At 41.6% G+C, this 19,740-nt stretch overlaps 1 protein-coding gene across 4 annotated transcripts in view; it reads left to right on the top strand.

Moving 5' to 3' along the window:
- Positions 1–14,869, top strand: part of ADGRL4 (adhesion G protein-coupled receptor L4) — a 119,047-nt gene extending 104,178 nt beyond the window's left edge. For all 4 annotated transcript variants that reach the window (XM_077333228.1, XM_077333232.1, XM_077333229.1 and 1 more), the window contains 3 exons: positions 9,885–9,976; positions 12,811–12,979; positions 14,232–14,869. In XM_077333228.1, coding sequence (XP_077189343.1) covers positions 9,885–9,976; positions 12,811–12,979; positions 14,232–14,294 — 324 coding nt within the window. In that variant the 3' untranslated portion in view covers positions 14,295–14,869. The remainder of the gene's footprint in view (positions 1–9,884; positions 9,977–12,810; positions 12,980–14,231) is intronic.
- Positions 14,870–19,740: the final 4,871 nt, after the last annotated feature.

The following is a 19,740-nucleotide window of genomic DNA, read 5'->3' on the forward strand; positions in this document are numbered from 1 at the left end:
CTCCCTACGTGATTCGTCCTCCCTAGGGAGTGCCAATAAGTTCAAATTGCATGCCAACAACATACTCCCTATTTTATTGGCCCTCCCTGGAGGGGGTACCACCAATAAGGAGAGAGCACTTTGCCAATGAGGGCTAATAAGCTCAAATTGCACTCTGCCAGTGAGGGCCAATCAGCTCAAATTGCATGCCGGCAACTCACTCCCTGATTGACCGCCCTAGTAATATTCCTGCAATAGGAAATGGCCTTCAGCCAGGAATGGCCCACCCTGGTAGTTTATCCCCCATCAGGAAGGAACTTTCAGCCAGGAAAGCCTAATAAGGAATCAGCTTTCTGTCTCTAAATTTCTGCCAGTTTCAGAAGGTTGTTGGGTGGAAGATGAGCCGACCTAAGAGTGTGCTCTGCTTCCAGTAAGTTGCCCTGATCTCATGGCTTCTTTCAACTCAGATGACAGGTGGGGGAGTGAGCCATCTCCTGGTGCAACCTCTGCATGTTTTCTGGAGAAGGGGCTATGGAAGGCCCAGAAATGCCCCCCTGCCAGCACTCTGGGATTCAGGGCAACCATGAAAAGCCTCTGCCTTGTAAATGTTTACTCATGAGTAAGTCATGTGAGATTTGCAATTTGCAATCTGAGAAGAGAGGAATTCTTTGGGGGTAACCATCACAGACAATTGCAGTATGAAAACTAATGTTGATGTAGGTGGGAAAGAGAAGATATAGACTTTCCCTTTCATATGGATACCACCTTGGCCTTGCTGCAATCTTTCCAAGACCATCACAACAAAGAAAATTTGAGATTAATGGCATGAAGAAGGGGAAAGTGTAGACAGAATACAGAAGCACCAACAGTCCATGGGGACATGTGGAGTGTTTCCCAGTAGAAGAGTCATTTTTTTACCATGCTTAACTGCCCAGAGGATTCTCAGAAGGGATTATAACAGTTTTCCCTTCCTCTCCCCACAACTGACACTCTGTGAGGTAGATGAGGCTAAGAGAGTACTGAGAGAAACTGTTCTGTGAGAACAGTTTCTAACAGTACTGTAACTAGGCCAAGGTCACCCAGCAAGAGGAGGAGCAGGAATCCAGTGCAGCTTGCCACATTAGAAACTACTGCTCTTAATCACTACACCAAGTTGTACAAATTGCCATTGCCTTAAAGAGATGGAGCTAGAAGACAGGCAGGAGAAGCTGTTGCAGGAGTCTGGTGTAAGTCTTTTTTTTTACTTGCTTACAGTTATGGGATTCTTTTCCTTTAAATTTGGACCTTCTGGCCAATGGCTTCTTAGAGCAATCCAAGGAAGGAGACACTCAGATATTTCCTACATGTAAAGGTGATTGTGTGGTTAATAAAATTTGAAAAGGGAGGGATATTTTGGTCCTCTATCTCTCTCTCCCTCTCTGTGTGTGGGTGTCATTTCAGGGATCTCCAAGTCCCCCCTGGTAGGTGGCATCTCTGACCCTTAATGGGGCACAGTGCCACAGAGACCTCCCCACCCAAGAAGCCCTTTCCTCCAGGGGAACTGATCTCTGCAATCTGAAGAAGAGCTTTCAATCTGGAGGTTCTCAAGGTCCCAGCTGGAGGCTGGCATCCCTGAACAATAGCATGGATGCCAACCTCCAGCTGGGACCTGGAGATCCCAGTTCTGGGGCTTGTCAAAGCCTGAAGAATATTTCAGGGGTTTCTCAATGGTAAAAAACTTGAGAAAAGCTATCAAATATTTTCATTAAAGGAAGAAACTATGACAGATTTATGAATTATTTGATTTTTATTGTTAGTAGCAATTACTGCCACCCAGCATTTCTCTTTGTTTCCCACCTGGAACCTGGCATCCCTGCACCTCCATGGGATCCAAAGCCAGATAGTCCCCCCTCCCAAGTAGCTATTTTCTTCAGGGGAACTGATCTCTGTTGCCTGGAAATGACCTGCCATTCCAACAAATCCCCGGTCCCTCTCCAAAACAGCTGTTTTCCCCCCCTGGGAAGTTGATCTCTATAGTCTGAATATGGCTTCCTATTCCAGTAGATTTTCAGGCCACACCTGGAAGTTGGTAAGCCCAGGGTCAGGAATGTTCCTTGAGGTTTGGAGGCAGGGCCTCAAGAGTCCTTTTGCCATGTAGACAGCCCCCAGGAAGACCACAGTGCAGTTGTGCATCCTAATGCCCGTTGTTTCCTGGGTGCAACAGGCTTTACCTCTGGTGTGATATAAAACTGATCCCACACTCTTATCACCATTTTCTTATTCTTTTCCAGAAGACTCAAAATCAGGGCCAGTAAAAGGGGGGGTATGCAAAAGAACCATTGAGCTTGGGCCTCAATTACTGGGGGAGGGGTGTTATTTTTTTTGTCATTTGATAAGTATTGCAAGTTTTTTTCAGTGCATCCCCAACTGACCATTCTCAATTGTAGCTTTTGTTGTGGTTGGGGGTCTCAAATACTGCAAGTAGCCTATGTTACCAGACTAAAGTTGGCAGTCAGCAGGAGACTTACTGTGCAGGGCTCCCCAGTGACATCATAGAATCATATCATAGAATCATAGAGTTGGAAGGGGCCATAAAGGCCATCTAGTCCAGCCCCCTGCTCAACGCAGGATCAGCCCTAACCTAATCATGATTATCACTTCTTGCAGAACCCATCATAAAGGGGTGACACTCCAGCATTCATCCAAAATTTATAGTTAACCTGTAGAATGCTAGAGCATCAACCAACACAATGATATCTCTTTCGGTCATGTTGGATGTAACATCATAGCATTGGCACAATGCGGGTAGTTCCCCATTCTCCTGAACATTTTCCCCTCATAGCTCAGCAAAACAGAGGTGGGTAGGGCTGGAGGGGAGGGGAGAAAGTCCCTCCAAAGCAGAAGACATGCCCCCCCACACGCACACTAAAGTCCCTCTGGACTTCTGAGAGGGTCTGTTTCGGAACACCAGTTTTTCTTTACTAGCTAATTTTAAAATACCATTAACATTCAGTGCTGTATGCTACTGGCCTAATTAATGCTATCTAATAAATGTTCTTAATTTTGATTCTATATCTGCAAAGCATGGTGTCAGAAGATTGCTAGACTGAATCCTGAAAAACATGGCATTTTAAACCTTAAAACAAGCTGCAGACCCAAGATAAACTCCCATAAGCATTAACTGAGACTATATTTAAGATTAAATCAGAACAACCAATTCAGACAGGGTAGTGCATGTAGCAATAAATTAAAATAGAGCAATGAGTTTTGTGTAGGGTGCTGAGAAAGAAAACAAGAAAAAAAAACAAATTCCCTTGAAGAAGGAAGCAAAAATAATATGAGACAAGAGATGTAAAAGGTAAAGTTTATGTTAATTTTTATTCATTAAAAAGTATTTGATTACTGTCTCTGTCACCTAATGAAAAAGATTACTTGTCATCAGGCCAGAGCATCCATTTTAGCATCCATGATTCTCCTGATCCACAATCCTCCCTGGCCTCCTCACAGAACCTTTTTAATATTGCCCTTCCCTTCCTTGCTCCTCCGTCTTGTCAGTCTATATAACCATCCCCAGCTTCCCTCCTCCTATCTACTGCCATTGGGCATAGTTCCATTCCCATGGTCAGGCCCATCGATCACCCTGTGATATGGCAGCAAGCATCTTTCTCCCCAGGCCTTTCCCAGCATGCCCTGCACCCTGCCCTGACACTTCTGGGTCTCTGGAGAGTCACAAGGGGCACAGCCTGACCACAGCTGGTGAGTTTTCTGTTTGGACTCTTGCCACTTGGAAGCTTCCCTGGATTGGGATGACCTGGCTGGCCCTTCATAGAAGGAGGAGTATCATCCATCATCAGGGTAAATTCCAGGGAGCCAGACAGCTCCACATGTTGCATTTTCAAGGGGAATTAATGTACACGGAGATAGCAGGATCATGGCAGTGAACAATATACCTTAAAATCATGGATTAACATCTGCCCATGTAAAAGGGTTTCCATTGGTAGAAGGGAGTCATAATTTATACTCCCTTTTGACTGCATGTACCACATCCTGTGCTAATCCAGAGGGTGGCCCAATCCACAGGAGGGATTTTTCAGGTACTGCAGTAGGATGTAGAGGAGTAAGGAGGTGAAAGAATACATTCTATGAGCTAAACCCAACTTGCATTTCTCTGGATGCTTCCCTGTTGCAGAATCTCCTTTTATTCTAACCTCTTTATTCCTACTCCCTTCCTCAATATTACTTCTTGTCGTTCTTTGTTCTTTCTGGTATTGTGTCATCTTAAACTAAATAACTAAATCATTTGTCCAGACATATTCATCTAGGAGATAATGAGAAATCAAAACAGCTGATCTACCACTCATTGTTTGACTGTCAACTTGGGTGCAATTTTAGGCAATGAATATGGCATACACTTTCATTCTCTGGCTTAAACTGTGGCATTGTGAACACACTCTTCTACCTTAGCTGAAGCAACATTGAAGGAATTTTTATCCATTTGGTTAGAAACAGCATTTTTTCCTGTGCACAACAGATTGCACATCAGAATTCAAGCTTGTTAATTCTAACATTGATCATAAGGGTCATTGGGGAGAATAATGCCTATGCAGCTGTTCTGAACATCAGATATTTTACGGAGCCATATCTAATCTGATATTTTTTTAAGCAAGTCTATTACTAAGAGAGCAGCAGGAGACATCTTCTCTCTCCCCCCCCCTTCCTACTTTTCTGAGGTTTTACATCAGCATATATATGGTTCCATCAATTATTGAGCATCAGTCTTAAAAAGAGAAAGGAATGATTTGGGAGCTACAGTTTTGAAGCTTTGAATCTGAGGCACTTAACTGACTCAGAACAAGGGTATCAGAATCTTAGAATTAACTTTTTCTTTACTAGACTGAATCTACTTTGTAGCAATGGAGAACCACAAAGGATCTGATTCTTAAAGAAACTTTGATATCAGAGAGTTTTCCCTTATAACGGGGGGGGGGGAATCATATCATGCACATATTTTTCACTTCTCTCTTTTTAATATGCATATTTTCTAATAGCTGCCTCTTAAACCTTCAATTACTGTATGATTTATAAAGAATTGTTTCAATATTCTCCTCCCTCAGCAATTTACTCTTAATTATTGTTATAACATTCTTTCTTCCTTTATGACATCATATTTGCAGGCAGGTATAATATATTTTGTAATGCTTTACCAACAAAAGTGGGTAAGAATAGAACAAAATGGGAGTTAAATGCTTTACCCCATTGAGATATGTATAAATTATATTAATAGAACATTCAGAGCAGCATAGTTATAGAAATGTGCATAGCCCACTGCTGTGTGAGAAGAAATGAAGACCTGACTTAATACACATCAAAGTAAACTCTCCGGATTCAAGGGGTCAATTCATACAACTGAGCTAAAGTTGGACATCCACAAACAGCATACTTGCTAGTAGCCTTACTAGCTGCAGTAAGGGGGTTCCCCATATCATTTACTACTTCCAGCAAGATTTAGAAACATGTGGCCCTGAACAGCGTGATAGAAATGACTAGGACTTTGAAAGGAAAAGGAGCTGGAAGTAAATAGCTTAGCACCTTCTAAGAACAACCTCGATGCCTCCCTCTACTTAGCAGAGCCCCCAATCTATGATTAATTGATTAGATGTATTCCATGGGGTGTGTGACTCAAAGTCAATACAGAGCTATTACATATGCATTAATAGGTTTTGTGTATTTTAAAACCCTTAGCACTCAATTAAGAACTATGGCTCATTATGCTAAGTTGAGAATTATTTTACATAATATCAAGCACTAATATATTTGCCCCATCAAACTACCATCAGCATTTTCTTGCTCCATAAAGCATCAAACAGTGTTTCACTATAACCTTAATGTCTAACTTTCTAACTGTGGAATCAAGGACAAGCGTATATGTTTTATATGTGTGTGTGCGCGCGCTCACGCGCATGTGCCTGCCTGCCTTCCTTCCCTCGTTCCCCTTCCATCAATAAGATTTTGTTTCTGTGGGAATTAAACTGTACACTTAAAACATCTGAAACTCTGCAAAGGGTGTCCTATGTGATAGGACAATCTGATAAGGGAAATGTGGGAAAGGGTTATGCTTCCTATATCCCTTTCTGCTCTCACTGTTGAACTGTCAATCCTCCCTCCAAAGTTTGTTCTTATTTTTAAAAAATGTCATAGGATTTTGCATATAAATAGGTCCTTAACAGTTCCTATGCAACAAGTTCTAGTACCCTGAAGTTGCCCACAGGTTACTAGGTCCTCCCTGGCCACTGGTGGATGGGTAGGGTTGTCAGGTCCCGTTTAAAAAAACTATTGGAGATTTGGGAGTGGAGCCTGGGGAAGGCAGGTAGCTCTGTGGAATACAATGTCATAGAGCCCACATTCCAAAGTACCAATTTTCTCCAGAGGAACTGATCTTTGTAGTCTAGAGATGAGCTGTAATTCTAAAGTAGCTCATGAAATCCTGGGGGTTCTTGACAGTCCTGGAGGCAAGCACCATTTTGCAAAACCTTTGTATTTGTTGTGCCCCTTTCCCACCATTCTGCACCACTGATGGCCTCCCCCCTTCACCCCAAAGTGTTCTGAATCTATTTTTTAAACAACCTGAGTTATAATATTATAACACTGCTGTGTAAGACTGCAAGTGTTTTTTTAAAACTTAGAAACAGTGTTGTAACACAGGGGTAGGTCAACCGGTGGCCCTCCAGATGTTCATGGACTACAATTCTCATGGAATTGTAGTCCACAAGCATCTGGAGGGCCACAGGTTGACTACCCCTGTTGTAACATGACCACCCCTCTTTTTTTTAAAGGCATATTTTTTTTTGGTGGGGGGAGGATGGCAACGAGAAGGCATCCCCCAAAAACTGAACATGGTGGGTGCTGGGAAAAACCCAATTGCATGTACTTCTGCAAGACATCAGCCATGAGCTCAGAAAAGTGCAGTTTTCTATCCGCCCTCTTTTGCTGTCAGCTGGCAAATTAATTTTCAGTAGAGCAGTATGAAAACTGGAGAAGAGAGGAGAAGGTAAAATGAGCAAACAATTTCAGACATCCCAGGGAGAATCCACCTCTCTACAAAAGGAAACATATTTATGCCCACTAGTTAAAGATGTGTTTTGAGTTCAGTACATTTTTGGAAAGCTGGCAGTTGTTAGATTATCTATGTTCTAAAATCCTCTACAAAAGTGTAAGTACTATAGCAAGGCACAATTTTTAAAAGGGGGGAAGCATGCGATGGGTTTGTTTGGAAAAGAATGATACTCCACTGGGAACTTTGATGGGTTCCCAGGAAATAGACAATACCTCTAATGGTGTTAACTAATAGACAATACTTCTAATTGTGTTATAGGTGGGAAAGATTTCATAACAACCTCTTGATTACCAGATGGGAAAGCTGTTCAGTTTGGGAAGGAGCATGGTATCACTAATTGAAGTGATCAGATGTTTTGAAATTGACAAGATTAGTTACCAGGCTCTGATAAAATCTATTGTCCTAAATTATGTCTTCCTTGAATGGGGAGCGACCTATTAATGAGTAAGCCTCTGCATTCCCACAGCCCTGGAGACTGACATCTAGCTAGCATCCATGTTTGTTTTGTTTGGGTCAGTCTGTGCATTTTCCAGTCAATACAATGCTGACATCTATTTCAATTGTCAGGATGTTTCCATACATGAAAAAGGTATCTGTACAGCCTCTGAATGTAGGTGGCATATTCTGGCCCCTCCACATGACATCGCCTACATCCAGATGCTGCCCAGCAGTCAGCTCATGATTTCACCTATTCTAACTTGCAATTTTGGGAACTGAGAAAAGTGGATTCACTACCCTAAAAAATGTGAGCCACCAGCAAGCAGTCAGCAGGCAACCGCCTGTGCAGCCTGCCTGCAACCCACACCGCCTCCATGCCAGGCGGCATGGAGGTGGTGCTGGCAGCATAGGCTGCACAGGTGGCATGGAGGCTGTGTGGAGGGCATGGAGGCAGCGCCCCACTTAAGAGGTGCTCAGAGAAGGAGAGGGAGGGAAGGAGTCCTGGGCAATTGTGGCATGGAATTGGATGACTGAGCAGTATGCGGGCAGACAAGTGGGTGGGCAGAAGAAAGGAGAAGGGACAGGGTTCTGAGCACCGAGGAGGAAGGGAAGGAGGCACTTAGTTAAAAACGTCTAAAGACAGTTAATGGTGTTTGAACTGACAGGGGGGAATCTGCTTCCCTTACTGTGTACTCCACTGGCCAGCTGTGTTTGGCTTTTGGGGAAAGGCTTTAACTAACATGGCAATTTGTCCACATGGGACCGAATATGCATTGCCACGTGTAAGTTTCAATTTTTTAAAAAAGGGTAGACCAACAAACCTTAGATTGGTTTGCCCCATAGATTGATAGGCCGTGGAACAGAGAGTGAAAGAGTGCATTGCTTTCTCTTGCTTTTTGTGCAGCATGTGAGAAGGGGAAAACGCAAGATGGTGTGGCAGGAAGGCTTTAAAGTGTGGAGGGGAGAGTTAGTGTGATTTAATATCATGCTATTGTGGGTAGGGAACATCTTGCTATTTGACCTCTGTGTGGAAATGCCCTCACTTTTTGCCAGGCAATGTAAATTATTTTTACCATGATATTAAGGAAAGGTTGTTTATCAGTGTCTAAATATCAATGGCCCATCAGTGTAAAGAATGGTCTGACTACTATGGGAAAATGTGATGTCACTTAGGTATTTGTAATAGAACTGATGTTATGGGTTCAGCAAAGTGCCTATTAGCATGCCTCTGCCCCTAAATCTCCTGCTGGTTGCCAGTGCTCTGCAGGAACCCTAGCATGGGAAGTTTATCCATTAACAAGACCTTGTACCCAACCTCTTAATCTGAACCATTATGGAAGATTGACCTCAGTTCAAATGAATTATCCATAGCAATTTCCTCTGTCCATTGCATATTTTTCCCTGCTCAAACCATGCCCTCTCCAGGTTCTATTTCCAAGTCTTCAGGAATTTTCCCAATCCAGAGTTGGCAATATGTAAAATAGTACTGTGCTTCTATAATACCCTTTAACAACAATTACGTTTAAAAATCTCCCTCTCTCTCCCTTTCTCCCTCCCCCTCTTTCCTCTCCCTCCCTTCCTGATGTGCTTTTAGTCTCAAAGATTTCACAGGAAGTTTTTCCCACATTATTTTCTCATTGTATTTTTCAATTAATAGCATGCTATTCTGTTGGAACAGCTGTATATTTTTGGTTTGGTTGATATGAATTGTAAGATGGTACTCATATTCTGGGGGTAAACTGTGGCCTCAGAAATCTAGAGATTTACCTGTTGAATTAATAAACATTTGAATAGCACTATTAGTTATACAGTTGAATGTATATAAAGTTAGGCTTTGTCCTATATTGTTAAAGTCCTCGCTTAAATTTTTTTATCAGTCCTGTCTAACAATTTTTAATCTTATTTAGAAGAAGAAGAATTGATTCTTATATACCACTTTTCTCTACCCAAAGGAGGCTCAAAGCAGCTTACAGTCACTTCCCTTACCTCTCCCCACAACAGATACCCTGTGAGGGGGTGAGGCTGAGAGAGCCCTGATATCACTGCTCGGTCAGAACAGTTTTATCAGTGCCGTGGCGAGCCCAAGGTTACCCAGCTGGCTGCATGTGGGGAAGTGCAGAATCAAACCCGGCATACCAGATTAGAAGTCCGCACTCCTAACCACTACACCAAACCTTTTAACTGTCCCTAGAAGTGGCCCTGAATGGCTTACAATATTATTGAAAATAATCACAATTAAATAAGGAAGAAAATATGTGGGAGTCAGGGTCTCAATTTCCTCTTATCATTTTTTAAAAAATGCAATGCATTTGCTATACATGTGAAAATACTGTGTTTATGCCAGTTTGCATCTTTCTAACGTTATGTACTCCAGGTGAATTTGATGGCTTTTGGTGTGATTATCTATAAAGTATTTCAGCAAACTGCCATGTTAAAACCAGAAGTGAGTTGTTATGAAAATATAAGGTAAGTACAGCTTCAATGCAAGCTTTCTTTGTTGTGTTTTTTACTTTGGTAGATTTAAAACTTACAGTACTAGGCAGTGCTTTGTTAAAAAATAACTGTGCCTCCTGAAGAATTTTTCCTTTAAAAAAAGAATAAAAATGTATATTACATTCTTGTCTTAATTGCATATTAGATTTTGCTCAAAGAGGTATTGATATAGACAATATTGTACACAACATGGAAATAAGTTTTCTCTGTGATTGAATTGGAAATGGTTCTGCAGTGACAAAATGTAATTGAAGAATATTTTTAAAAATCTCCAGAACCTTTTTCCTGTCCATGCATCTTAAATTGTCTCTAATTTGCTTGTTTGATCTTTGTGCCTGCGTAGGCTAAGACTCAACTAGATTTTCTACTGATTTAAAAGGAAAGAAGGATCCCCTTTGGCCTCCAAAAAGCATCCATGCATACTTGGATATTGTGCTGTTGTTGCACTATTGTGATCATTTTCAGCTGAATTTTCTTGTCCACAGAGGAAAATCCAGATGCAAATTATTGCTGAAGTGCAATAATAGCTCAATACACAAAGATGTTCTCATTCAGCTATAAATTTCATTTTCATTCTAAAGAACACAGCAGATGTATTTTTCATGTCAAGACCAAGAAAATCTTAAACCATTTAGGTATGCAAAAAACAAAATAATAATTGAAATTATGATTAAACCGCCTTGCAATACTTCTTACCAGTTTGAAGCTGGAAACCAGTGGGAGATGCATCTTAGAAGAAGGCTTCACCAGCAATGTTTGACACTACCCAGAAACAATGTCATCAAGTAAGGGTGTCATCTCCCCACCAAATTCTGGGGAGAATGCTGGAGTGTTGCTTCATGTGATAACATCGGTTCTGGGTTGTGCAAGAGGTGATGTAATGCCATCAGCAGGACACCATCTATTCATACACACACCATTTTCCCAATCATTCCCCCCTCCCCGCCACCCAGCAGCAGTAGAAAGAACCAGCAGAGGGGAAGAACTTTGTCTCCCACAGAAACAGGTGACTTGGTATCCCTCTGTCTGATCATCTTTTTGGTGAACTGTGGTGGCATTTATAATTCAGGACCACAGCTTTACTGTCTCAAATTGAGCTCTGCACTCCCTACAATGCCCTAGAACTTGAAATGAATTTTCAAATTCAAATGTTTCAAAAGTCTCTTTACACTATTTTAATGTAGTTGAAAAATGTCCCAAGGAAATTTAGGGATGAGGTTATCACAATCACTCAAGAGTCCTTTTAAGCAAAGAAAGTATAACTTTATTCAAAATAAATTCAGGAATACTGGGCCAAAAAAATTCCTTTGTAATAGCTTGTCTAACCAGTTTACTCATGCCGTAAGTAAAACCTGGTCTGGAATTCTTCCATATTCTGGTACTTTGAAAATGTAATAAAACATGAAATTGACTTCTGGGTGTTATAGATCAGCCCTGAAGAGCTCTAATTCTACAGTTCTTTACTGAGCAAACTAATTCTTAAAAGCCATGCTTCAAATAGGATTGAAATAATGGTTCCCAATAAAGAATGCCACTTCCTGCAAAGAAGCCTAACATGGTTGTCAGTCCAGTTCAAATCACATTCATTTCCCTGGGAGAAGTAAGTTCTCCCATTGAAATGAATGGGCTTAAATACTTACCTTCTCTTGTTACTGGATGATTCTCTTTGCTTCAGGGAAAGATAGAAAGGGGGGGGGATCAGTTCTGTTTTCATCTGTTCTTTCCCCATGATTTTATTTTTACTTTGTGTGCTGCTATGATTTTTCCATCAACTCATTCTCTTTAAAATTGATTTATAGAGACCTTGAAAACCGTTTGTGCTGGAAAAGCTGGAGTGTGCTACAGGGACCGTTGAAAACAACTTACTGTTTTTGTTGCTTAGAAACACTCCTGCAGTTTCAACTCGCTGCACTAGATTTATAGTTAGGATTTAGCAATTGTTTGATTGATCACTTTTCTTCCGCTGCTTGCCCGATCAGCTTCACACAGTGCACTGCTTCTAATGAAGGCCAAAAAAAAAAAATTCATTTTTTGAGGAAACAATGGTAACAAAAGAAAATAAGGGAGAGCACAGTTCTCTTGTGCTTAAGAAGTCCCACAACTGCTGGACCAAAAAAGAAAGAACAAACTAATCAGTGAGCTCATTTGCACGACAACACGGTGCAATCTCTCAAACTCCATGAGTTGAGCTTTATATACTTACAATACAGGGTGTTAGCAATAACAAAGGGGGGGGGGGAATCCAACCAATTTATTTGTATACTATTATAGCATGAGTATTCTGACCCAGCAACAATTTAAAGTTCTCTTGCATTGTAAAAGCAAAATCCTTTTAATATAAAGAGAAAGTCTGGTTTTACAGCCAGCAGTATCTCCAAGGCTGAAACGGAGAAACAGCCAGAAGATCCCTTTGATGTCATGCACATGTGCTGACCTAAGAGCATACTATACATTTTTTCCAAGGTTTCTTAGGGGGTATACTTCATAACAGACATATGTTTTACCTTGGGGAATTACACTAACAGTAGATTTAAAATCAAATCATATGGCTCTGCAGTACACCAGAGAAAACAGATTTGAAGATTAAGACAGCCAGGGTTTTAAAAACCATCCAGTTTTACTTTTTCTGAAGTGTTTTGCTAGGAAGGCAAGAGTGCATCACTCCAGTAGCAGCACCACAGCACACCCTAAAGTAGACACCATGTAATTGCAATGCAGTTTCGAGGGATTTCCAGTTGAAAATGTGCTGCTTTCTTTGGGCAGAAAAAAAGGATATGTCGTGGATAACTTGCCCTGCTTCTGCCTAGGTCTTGTGCACGAGGCGCACTTTCTCTCCTCTTTCTCCTTGGTGCTACCTGGATCTTTGGAGTGCTCCATGTTATCCAGGGATCAGTAGTTACTGCTTACCTTTTTACAATCTTCAATGCCTTTCAAGGACTCTTCATCTTCATATTTCTTTGTGTTTTGTCACGAAAAGTAAGTCCTTTCTCATTCCTAAAAATGTTATTGATTTTTATACGCTTATACAAATGCATGAGCCATAGCACCCTTTGATTTTTATGCTCACAATTATGCTTTAAAACACTTCGATTGCAATGTATGTTTCATCTGTTTTTTAAAAAAATTAACTTGCTCTGATATAAGCTGCACCTGTAGCTTTAACAAACATATGCCCTCTGACCTCAGTAGTCATTGCCCTTGGGATCAACTGCTTGGAGCTCTCTCTTCCACACACACTGCTTTCCTTTAAATTTTAAACTGCCTGACTCACAGCCAACTCACCAAATTACAATTCAGAAACAACTGGGTCAGCCAGGTTAAACTACAGGGATTGATAATTCACCTTGGATATGTCTGAAAAGTACCTGAATCAGCATTGTTTTGGGTCCTTTCATGCTTATCTGAGCCAAATTGCCTATTCCTAGTTTCCGGGATGGAAAGATTGCAGGAGAGGAATACAGATGAAGAGGGATACCGAAAGATGCAGGTGTAGACAGGGATACAGGTGTAGATCTTACAAATTTTCCACTTTACAACTGGGCCTGGCTGGCACCATGCAACTTGGGACTTAATATCCCCAAGTAGAGGCTGGCAGGGGGGAGGGAAAGTTGAAGACATGGGTGTAGATAAAGGAAGGTGGATAAGGAGAAAAGAAAATGGAGAAAGGAAAGACTATATGGGGGCTTTCAAGTAAATATTTAAAAATAAAATCAGAGTCCAGTAGTACCTTTAAGACCAACAAAAGTGCTTGCATTCGAAAGCTCACGCCCTGAATAAATCTTTGTTGATCGTAAAGGTGCTACTGAACTCTGATTTTATTGTGCTACTTCAGACCAACACAGCTACCCATTTGAATCAGTACCCATGCTTTCAACCACCCCTTGCCCTTCTTTCTCCCTCCCATACCTTATTTCCTCTTCTTCCTTATTTGCCTACTGTCTGCCTCCCCATTCTCTACTGCCTGCTGTCTTTCTTCTACAGCAGGCTTAATTTCTAGTTTTTAAATATTAGGGAAAGGGAGTAGCCCCCCCCCCCTACAAGTCCTGTGGAACCTCCTGTTGGTTGTAATCTAATTGTAGATTGGGGCTAATATATAAAATCAAATTCTGCAAGTCTCTTCAATATCTGTCCTAATCTTTGCCAAGGCCAGTCCCACTGAAAACTTGTTTAACGTACATTTATTTACTAGCTAATAGAGCAACATGATTATTTCCTCTTTTCACTCTAGATTCAGGAAGAATATACTCGGTTGTTCAGAAATGTCCCTTGCTGCTTTGGATGCTTGAGGTAAATGGATGGAATGCTAAGATGAGCAGTGCCACAGAAGAAAGGAGAAAATGAGAGGCTTTGGGAGAAAAATGTTATATTGTGAAAGTATGAAATGAGCTACTGAGCTGTCATCTCTCTTAAATCAATTACTTTCTCTCCAGTATAGGTATTGTACTTAAACGCACACACTCAGGCGCACTATATTGTGTACAAACAGCATATATGTACAAGACAAACTGGTTTATTGTGAAACAAATGAGGCTTCTAAAGGAGCCCAGGGTTCTTCAGGGCTGATGGCTACAGCTCAGAAGGGAATAAACCCAAAGTGCAAAGCAGTTTTTGTGAGTAGTTGTGCTATTAATGTCATACTTGCTGACTCAATAATGAAAATGATGTTGTTTATTAGTGTTTAAAGAGAGTAAATTCTATTAGTGTATTAATAAACAGAATCTACTTTTACCAAGACTCAGTGTTCCTTGTTGAAAACAAGTAGATTAAAAGTAAGATTGTGTAGCTGTGTGTAGTTGCTCTTATTCAGATCTTGTATATTAATCAATGTTTCATTTGCACAATAAAAGACAAACATTCTTCAGTTCCCATCATGTTAAGAGTTACTGAATATACATACCAAGCATCAATGTTTTCTTTGTCCCTCCATTTCAATGGAACTACCGATGTATTATATTTTCCATGCATGCATCCTGGTGTCAGATAGAAAGGGCATGGAGAGTTGTGTTCCATTTGGAGCTGCATGTGTATGGATGAGCTACAGATTATGCTTCCACAATTAGCACCACCACCCCAGGTCACTTGTAGCCAGCACAAGTAGGTGCGGCCATGGACCCAAGCCAAATCAGTCTCAAAGATGCTTGGAAAACAAGAACCTTCAGGAGATGCTTCTTCATCCCATCCAGGAACATTTCCAGAAAAATGCACAGGTTCCATTGCAAATATGGCATCAGGCTAATACAGGAGAGGTTATTTACAAGGGAAAATTAGGTGGAGTGAGTACATAACCCTTTTTCCCAATTCCCAGTTATTCCTAACAAATGCACATAACTCTAGCTACTTTTTTAATTGACTGGAGATAAGCCTGAATGAGATTTGTCTCCAACAGGTCCTGTCAGACCAACCTGGTTTCCTTTTTTGACCAAGTGACAGGTTTGCTGGATCGTGGAAATACAGTTGATGTAGTTTACTTCGATTTTAGTAAAGCATTTGATAAGGTTCCCCATGATGTTCTGATGGATAAATTGAAGGACTGCAATCTGGATTTTCAGATAGTTAGGTGGATAGGAAAATGGTTAGAGAACCGCACTCAAAGAGTTGTTGTCAATGGTGTTTCAATCAGACTGGAGGGAGGTGAGTAGCGGGGTACCTCAGGGCTCAGTGCTCGGTCCGGTACTTTTTAACATATTTGTTAATGATCTAGATGAGGGGGTGGAAGGACTACTGATCAAGTTTGCAGATGACACCAAATTGGGAGGACTGGCAAATACTCCAGAAGATAGAGACAGAGTTCAACGAGATCTGAACACAATGGAAAAATGGGCAAATGAGAACAAGATGCAATTTAATAAAGATAAGTGTAAAGTTCTGCATCTGGGTCAGAAAAATGAAAAGCATGCCTACTGGATGGGGGATACGCTTCTAGGTAGCACTGTGTGTGAACGAGACCTTGGGGTACTTGTGGATTGTAAACTAAACATGAGCAGGCAGTGTGATGCAGTGGTAAAAAAGGCAAATGCCATTTTGGGCTGAATCAACAGGGGCATCACATCAAAATCACAAGATGTCATAGTCCCATTGTATACGGCACTGGTCAGACCACACCTGGAGTACTGTGTGCAGTTCTGGAGGCCTCACTTCAAGAAGGACATAGATAAAATTGAAAGGGTACAGAGGAGAGTGACGAGGATGATCTGGGGCCAAGGGACCAAGCCCTATGAAGATAGACTGAGGGACTTGGGAATGTTCAGCCTGGAGAAAAGGAGGTTGAGAGGGGACATGATAGCCCTTTTTAAGTATTTGAAAGTTTGTCACTTGGAGGAGGGCAGGATGCTGTTCCTGTTGGCTGCAGAGGAAAGGACGTGCAGTAATGGGTTTAAACTACAACAATATAGGCTAGATATCAGGGGAAAAAATTTCACAGTCAGAGTAGTTCAGCAGTGGAATAGGCTGCCTAAGGAGATGGTGAGCTCTCCCTCACTGGCAGTCTTCAAGCTAATTTGGATACACACTTTTCTTGGATGCTTTAGGCTGATCCTGCGTTGAGCAGGGGGTTGGACTAGATGGCCTGTATGGCCCCTTCCAACTCTATGAATCTATGATTCTATTATTCTATTCTATGATTCTATGAGTACTTAAAAGCAAGAATCTGTGAAAAAGATTAAAGATGTCAAAGCCAGAGAGATGAATAGTTTCCTGCAGTTCCATCTCATGTAGAATTTCACCCATCTTTACTGCTAGAGATTCAGTTCTATCTGATAAGCTTCCATTAATATCTATTAATAGTAATGGAGCACAACCCCCAAAGTTGAAAGGGAGCAGTACACACACACAGTTTAACCCAAGCCATCTTTCTTAAGGTCAATGAAGACTGTTGATACTAAAAAAATTCTGATTCTCCATATGCCTTAATGCAGGCTCAGATCCCATTTGTAAACACACACAGCTTGGTTTAATTAATCAAGCCAGATAGTTAGTGCAAGAATTTAACCTCACCCTGTTCTTTGTAAGTCCAAAGAAGTGGGAGGGGGCCTTTTAAACACTGGTGTTTTCCTGCACTTGTCCCTTGGGTTTTCTTTGTCATTTCCCCTCACTTTCACTGTGCATGCGTGTCAGGTTTTGTTTTTCATTCTACATTGATTTTCGTTCCTTCAGTGCTCAGTTCACCAGGTTTTCTGAATCTTCCCCCTTGCTTCACTCCCAAGCCAAAAGTACACAATGATTCCCTTGGATTCCTCCTCCCCCATGTCCTCTTCCCACTCCTTGAAGGCCACTCCAATACCCAAATTGAGGTTATGCCTCCCACTCTACACCTTCCACCATTCCTTCCCCCTTCATCAGTGATGAAGCTCCACTGTTGCGTATCCATTTACATTTTTTTACATATAAACAGGATTAGTGATGCAACATTTTGATAAGCTTGGATCACTGAGGAAAATGATTCATCTTGGGAACAGATAACATGTTCAGCTGGGATGTGCCTCGTTCTTCACACAAGTGGGCATTTCATCAGAATCAGAGCAAATCCAGAGTAGGAAGGCTTGGAAGTTGTAGTAGTAGGAAGGCTTGGAAGTTGTAGTAGATCAGAGAGAGAGAGAGCCCTAATGCAGGCTGGGCTGAGCAGGGCAGGATAACCCCTTCCTCCTCCTCCCCTACAACCAACTCTGCACAAAGGCCTACTGAGAGCAGCAAAAGTGCTCCTTTCCTTGCTGGGGAATTAGGGCATTTGGCATGCCCAAAGGCTCCTTCCCCATGGCTTCCAAACCTCCGTCCAGTGCAGAGGTTGGTTGAGAGCAGTCGCCACTACTACCAAGTTCATCCCTGTGCTTCTGGCTTCAACTCCTTTGCACTGCTGCTGCTTCTATGGCCCCCCTCACACATACTGGCATGGTTGGTCATTGGCCTCTTGGGAGAGGATGCTGCGGGCACTAGACATCCTGCCCAGTCCAGCCTTGCTCAACTTGGTCCTTGCTCTGATTCTCACTTGCTCATTCTGCCCATAAGACTGGTGAAGAGCTGTGAACTTCCAAGCCTCCTTGTTCGCATTCAACATCTATTTGTATGAAGAAAGATGCACTTCCCAGCTGAATACAGCATCTTCTCTTGAGAGCACGCTTTTTAAAAACGTTCAACACTACACACACACACAAAACAGTTAAAGCTTTCCCTGTCACTAATGTTTTCCCCCAGTGATCCTAGTAGTTAGGAGAGCGGACTTCTAATCTGGAGAGCAGGGTTTGATTCTGTGCTCCCCTACATGCTGCCAGCAGGGTGACTCTGGGCTTGCCACAGCATTGATAAAGCTGTTCTGACCGAGCAGTAATATCAGGGCTCTCTCAGCCTCACCCACCCCACAGGGTGTCTGTTGTGGGGAGAGAAAAGGGAAGGCGACTGCAAGCCGCTCTGGGACTCCTTCGGGTAGAGAAAAGCAGCATATAAGAACCAACTCTTCTTCTTCTAAAAAGAAACAAAAATTGACAAGATGGTAAAAGTAAGCTATAGTGGAGCTTGCCCACCAATGGGGGTGGGGGGGAGGACCACTAGTATTCTGCTAAGATGGCTACCTGACAGTAAAAACAGCTTGAAGAATTCCTACTTTCAATTTCAAAAAACTCACCCACAGTGAAACTGCCCAATAAGGAAAGACCAACCCACGCCACACAAAAAAGAAAAGGAATTTCAGTGCAGCAACACTATCTGGTTTTTCTCTTTGGTATGTAGAACCCTGAAATTCTGAAGAGAAAATTGGACGAGGAAAAGGTGCAAGGTGAAGTCATAGGAGTCAAAGTAAAGCTCTACTGAATCAACTTCAGTGAAAATCAGAAGTAAGCTATGTGTGCTCAGTTTGAAAACCCAATCTAATCAGATATCATGATCATCCCTAGCACACCCTAGAAATAACAGTGCTCATGCAATCACTCTCAACACAATATTCAGTAGTCTTCTAGTCATGCTACTGGAAAGTGTAGGTAATAATCTAAGATCTTGAGCAGTAGAGCTTTGAGTTTTAAAAGGTAAGAATATTGTTCAATAAGCAAGAATGTGAAAGAATATGCCATAAATTCTTTATCAGCCACATCTAGCAAAAAGTACTATAGTTTGGGAGCATTCTGGATTCAGAAAATTGCCCAAAGCTTCATGGTTGTAATACTAGGTTTTAAGAAAGTCTGCTCTATCACTGGGTGGTCCCCCTAATCAAGGTACTTTCTGATCAATACTACTTCAGAAGTAAAACATGTGAAAACCTGTTAGGCCCAGCATGAGGGATTAACTTCATCGCGAATCTGCTGAGGATAGAGCTCTGTATTGCCCAGAGGCAAATAGTTCTTTTCCACGAGGGGATTTGGAGCCAATAAATGCAAAAGTGTTGAAATCTCTATTGATTCACATAAAAGAAATCAGCAAGTCATTAAACGAAGAATACAACTTTATGCCCCTTTTACTGGTCAGGAAGCCCAAACACAATAGTGGGTAGACTCTTGGAAGTGGCTGCCTTGCATAGTGCTGTTCTGTAGTTCAGTCAGAGCTGAACGTTACATTTGAGACAGTTTCATGGGATTTACATACTATTAAAATGTGATTATTCACCTGTGTGATGTTTTCCACAACTCACATCCCAAGGCCAACTGATAAAAAGTGATACATGGCTCATGTCCATTGTGGATAGTAATGTTATTCTCACTTCTACTCCTGTACCAAGTGAATAAGTTTACCACATAAACAGCCCACTCTCAACTGTA

This window comes from Paroedura picta, chromosome 4, assembly GCF_049243985.1.
Source record: "Paroedura picta isolate Pp20150507F chromosome 4, Ppicta_v3.0, whole genome shotgun sequence".
Taxonomy (NCBI): Eukaryota; Metazoa; Chordata; class Lepidosauria; order Squamata; family Gekkonidae; genus Paroedura; species Paroedura picta.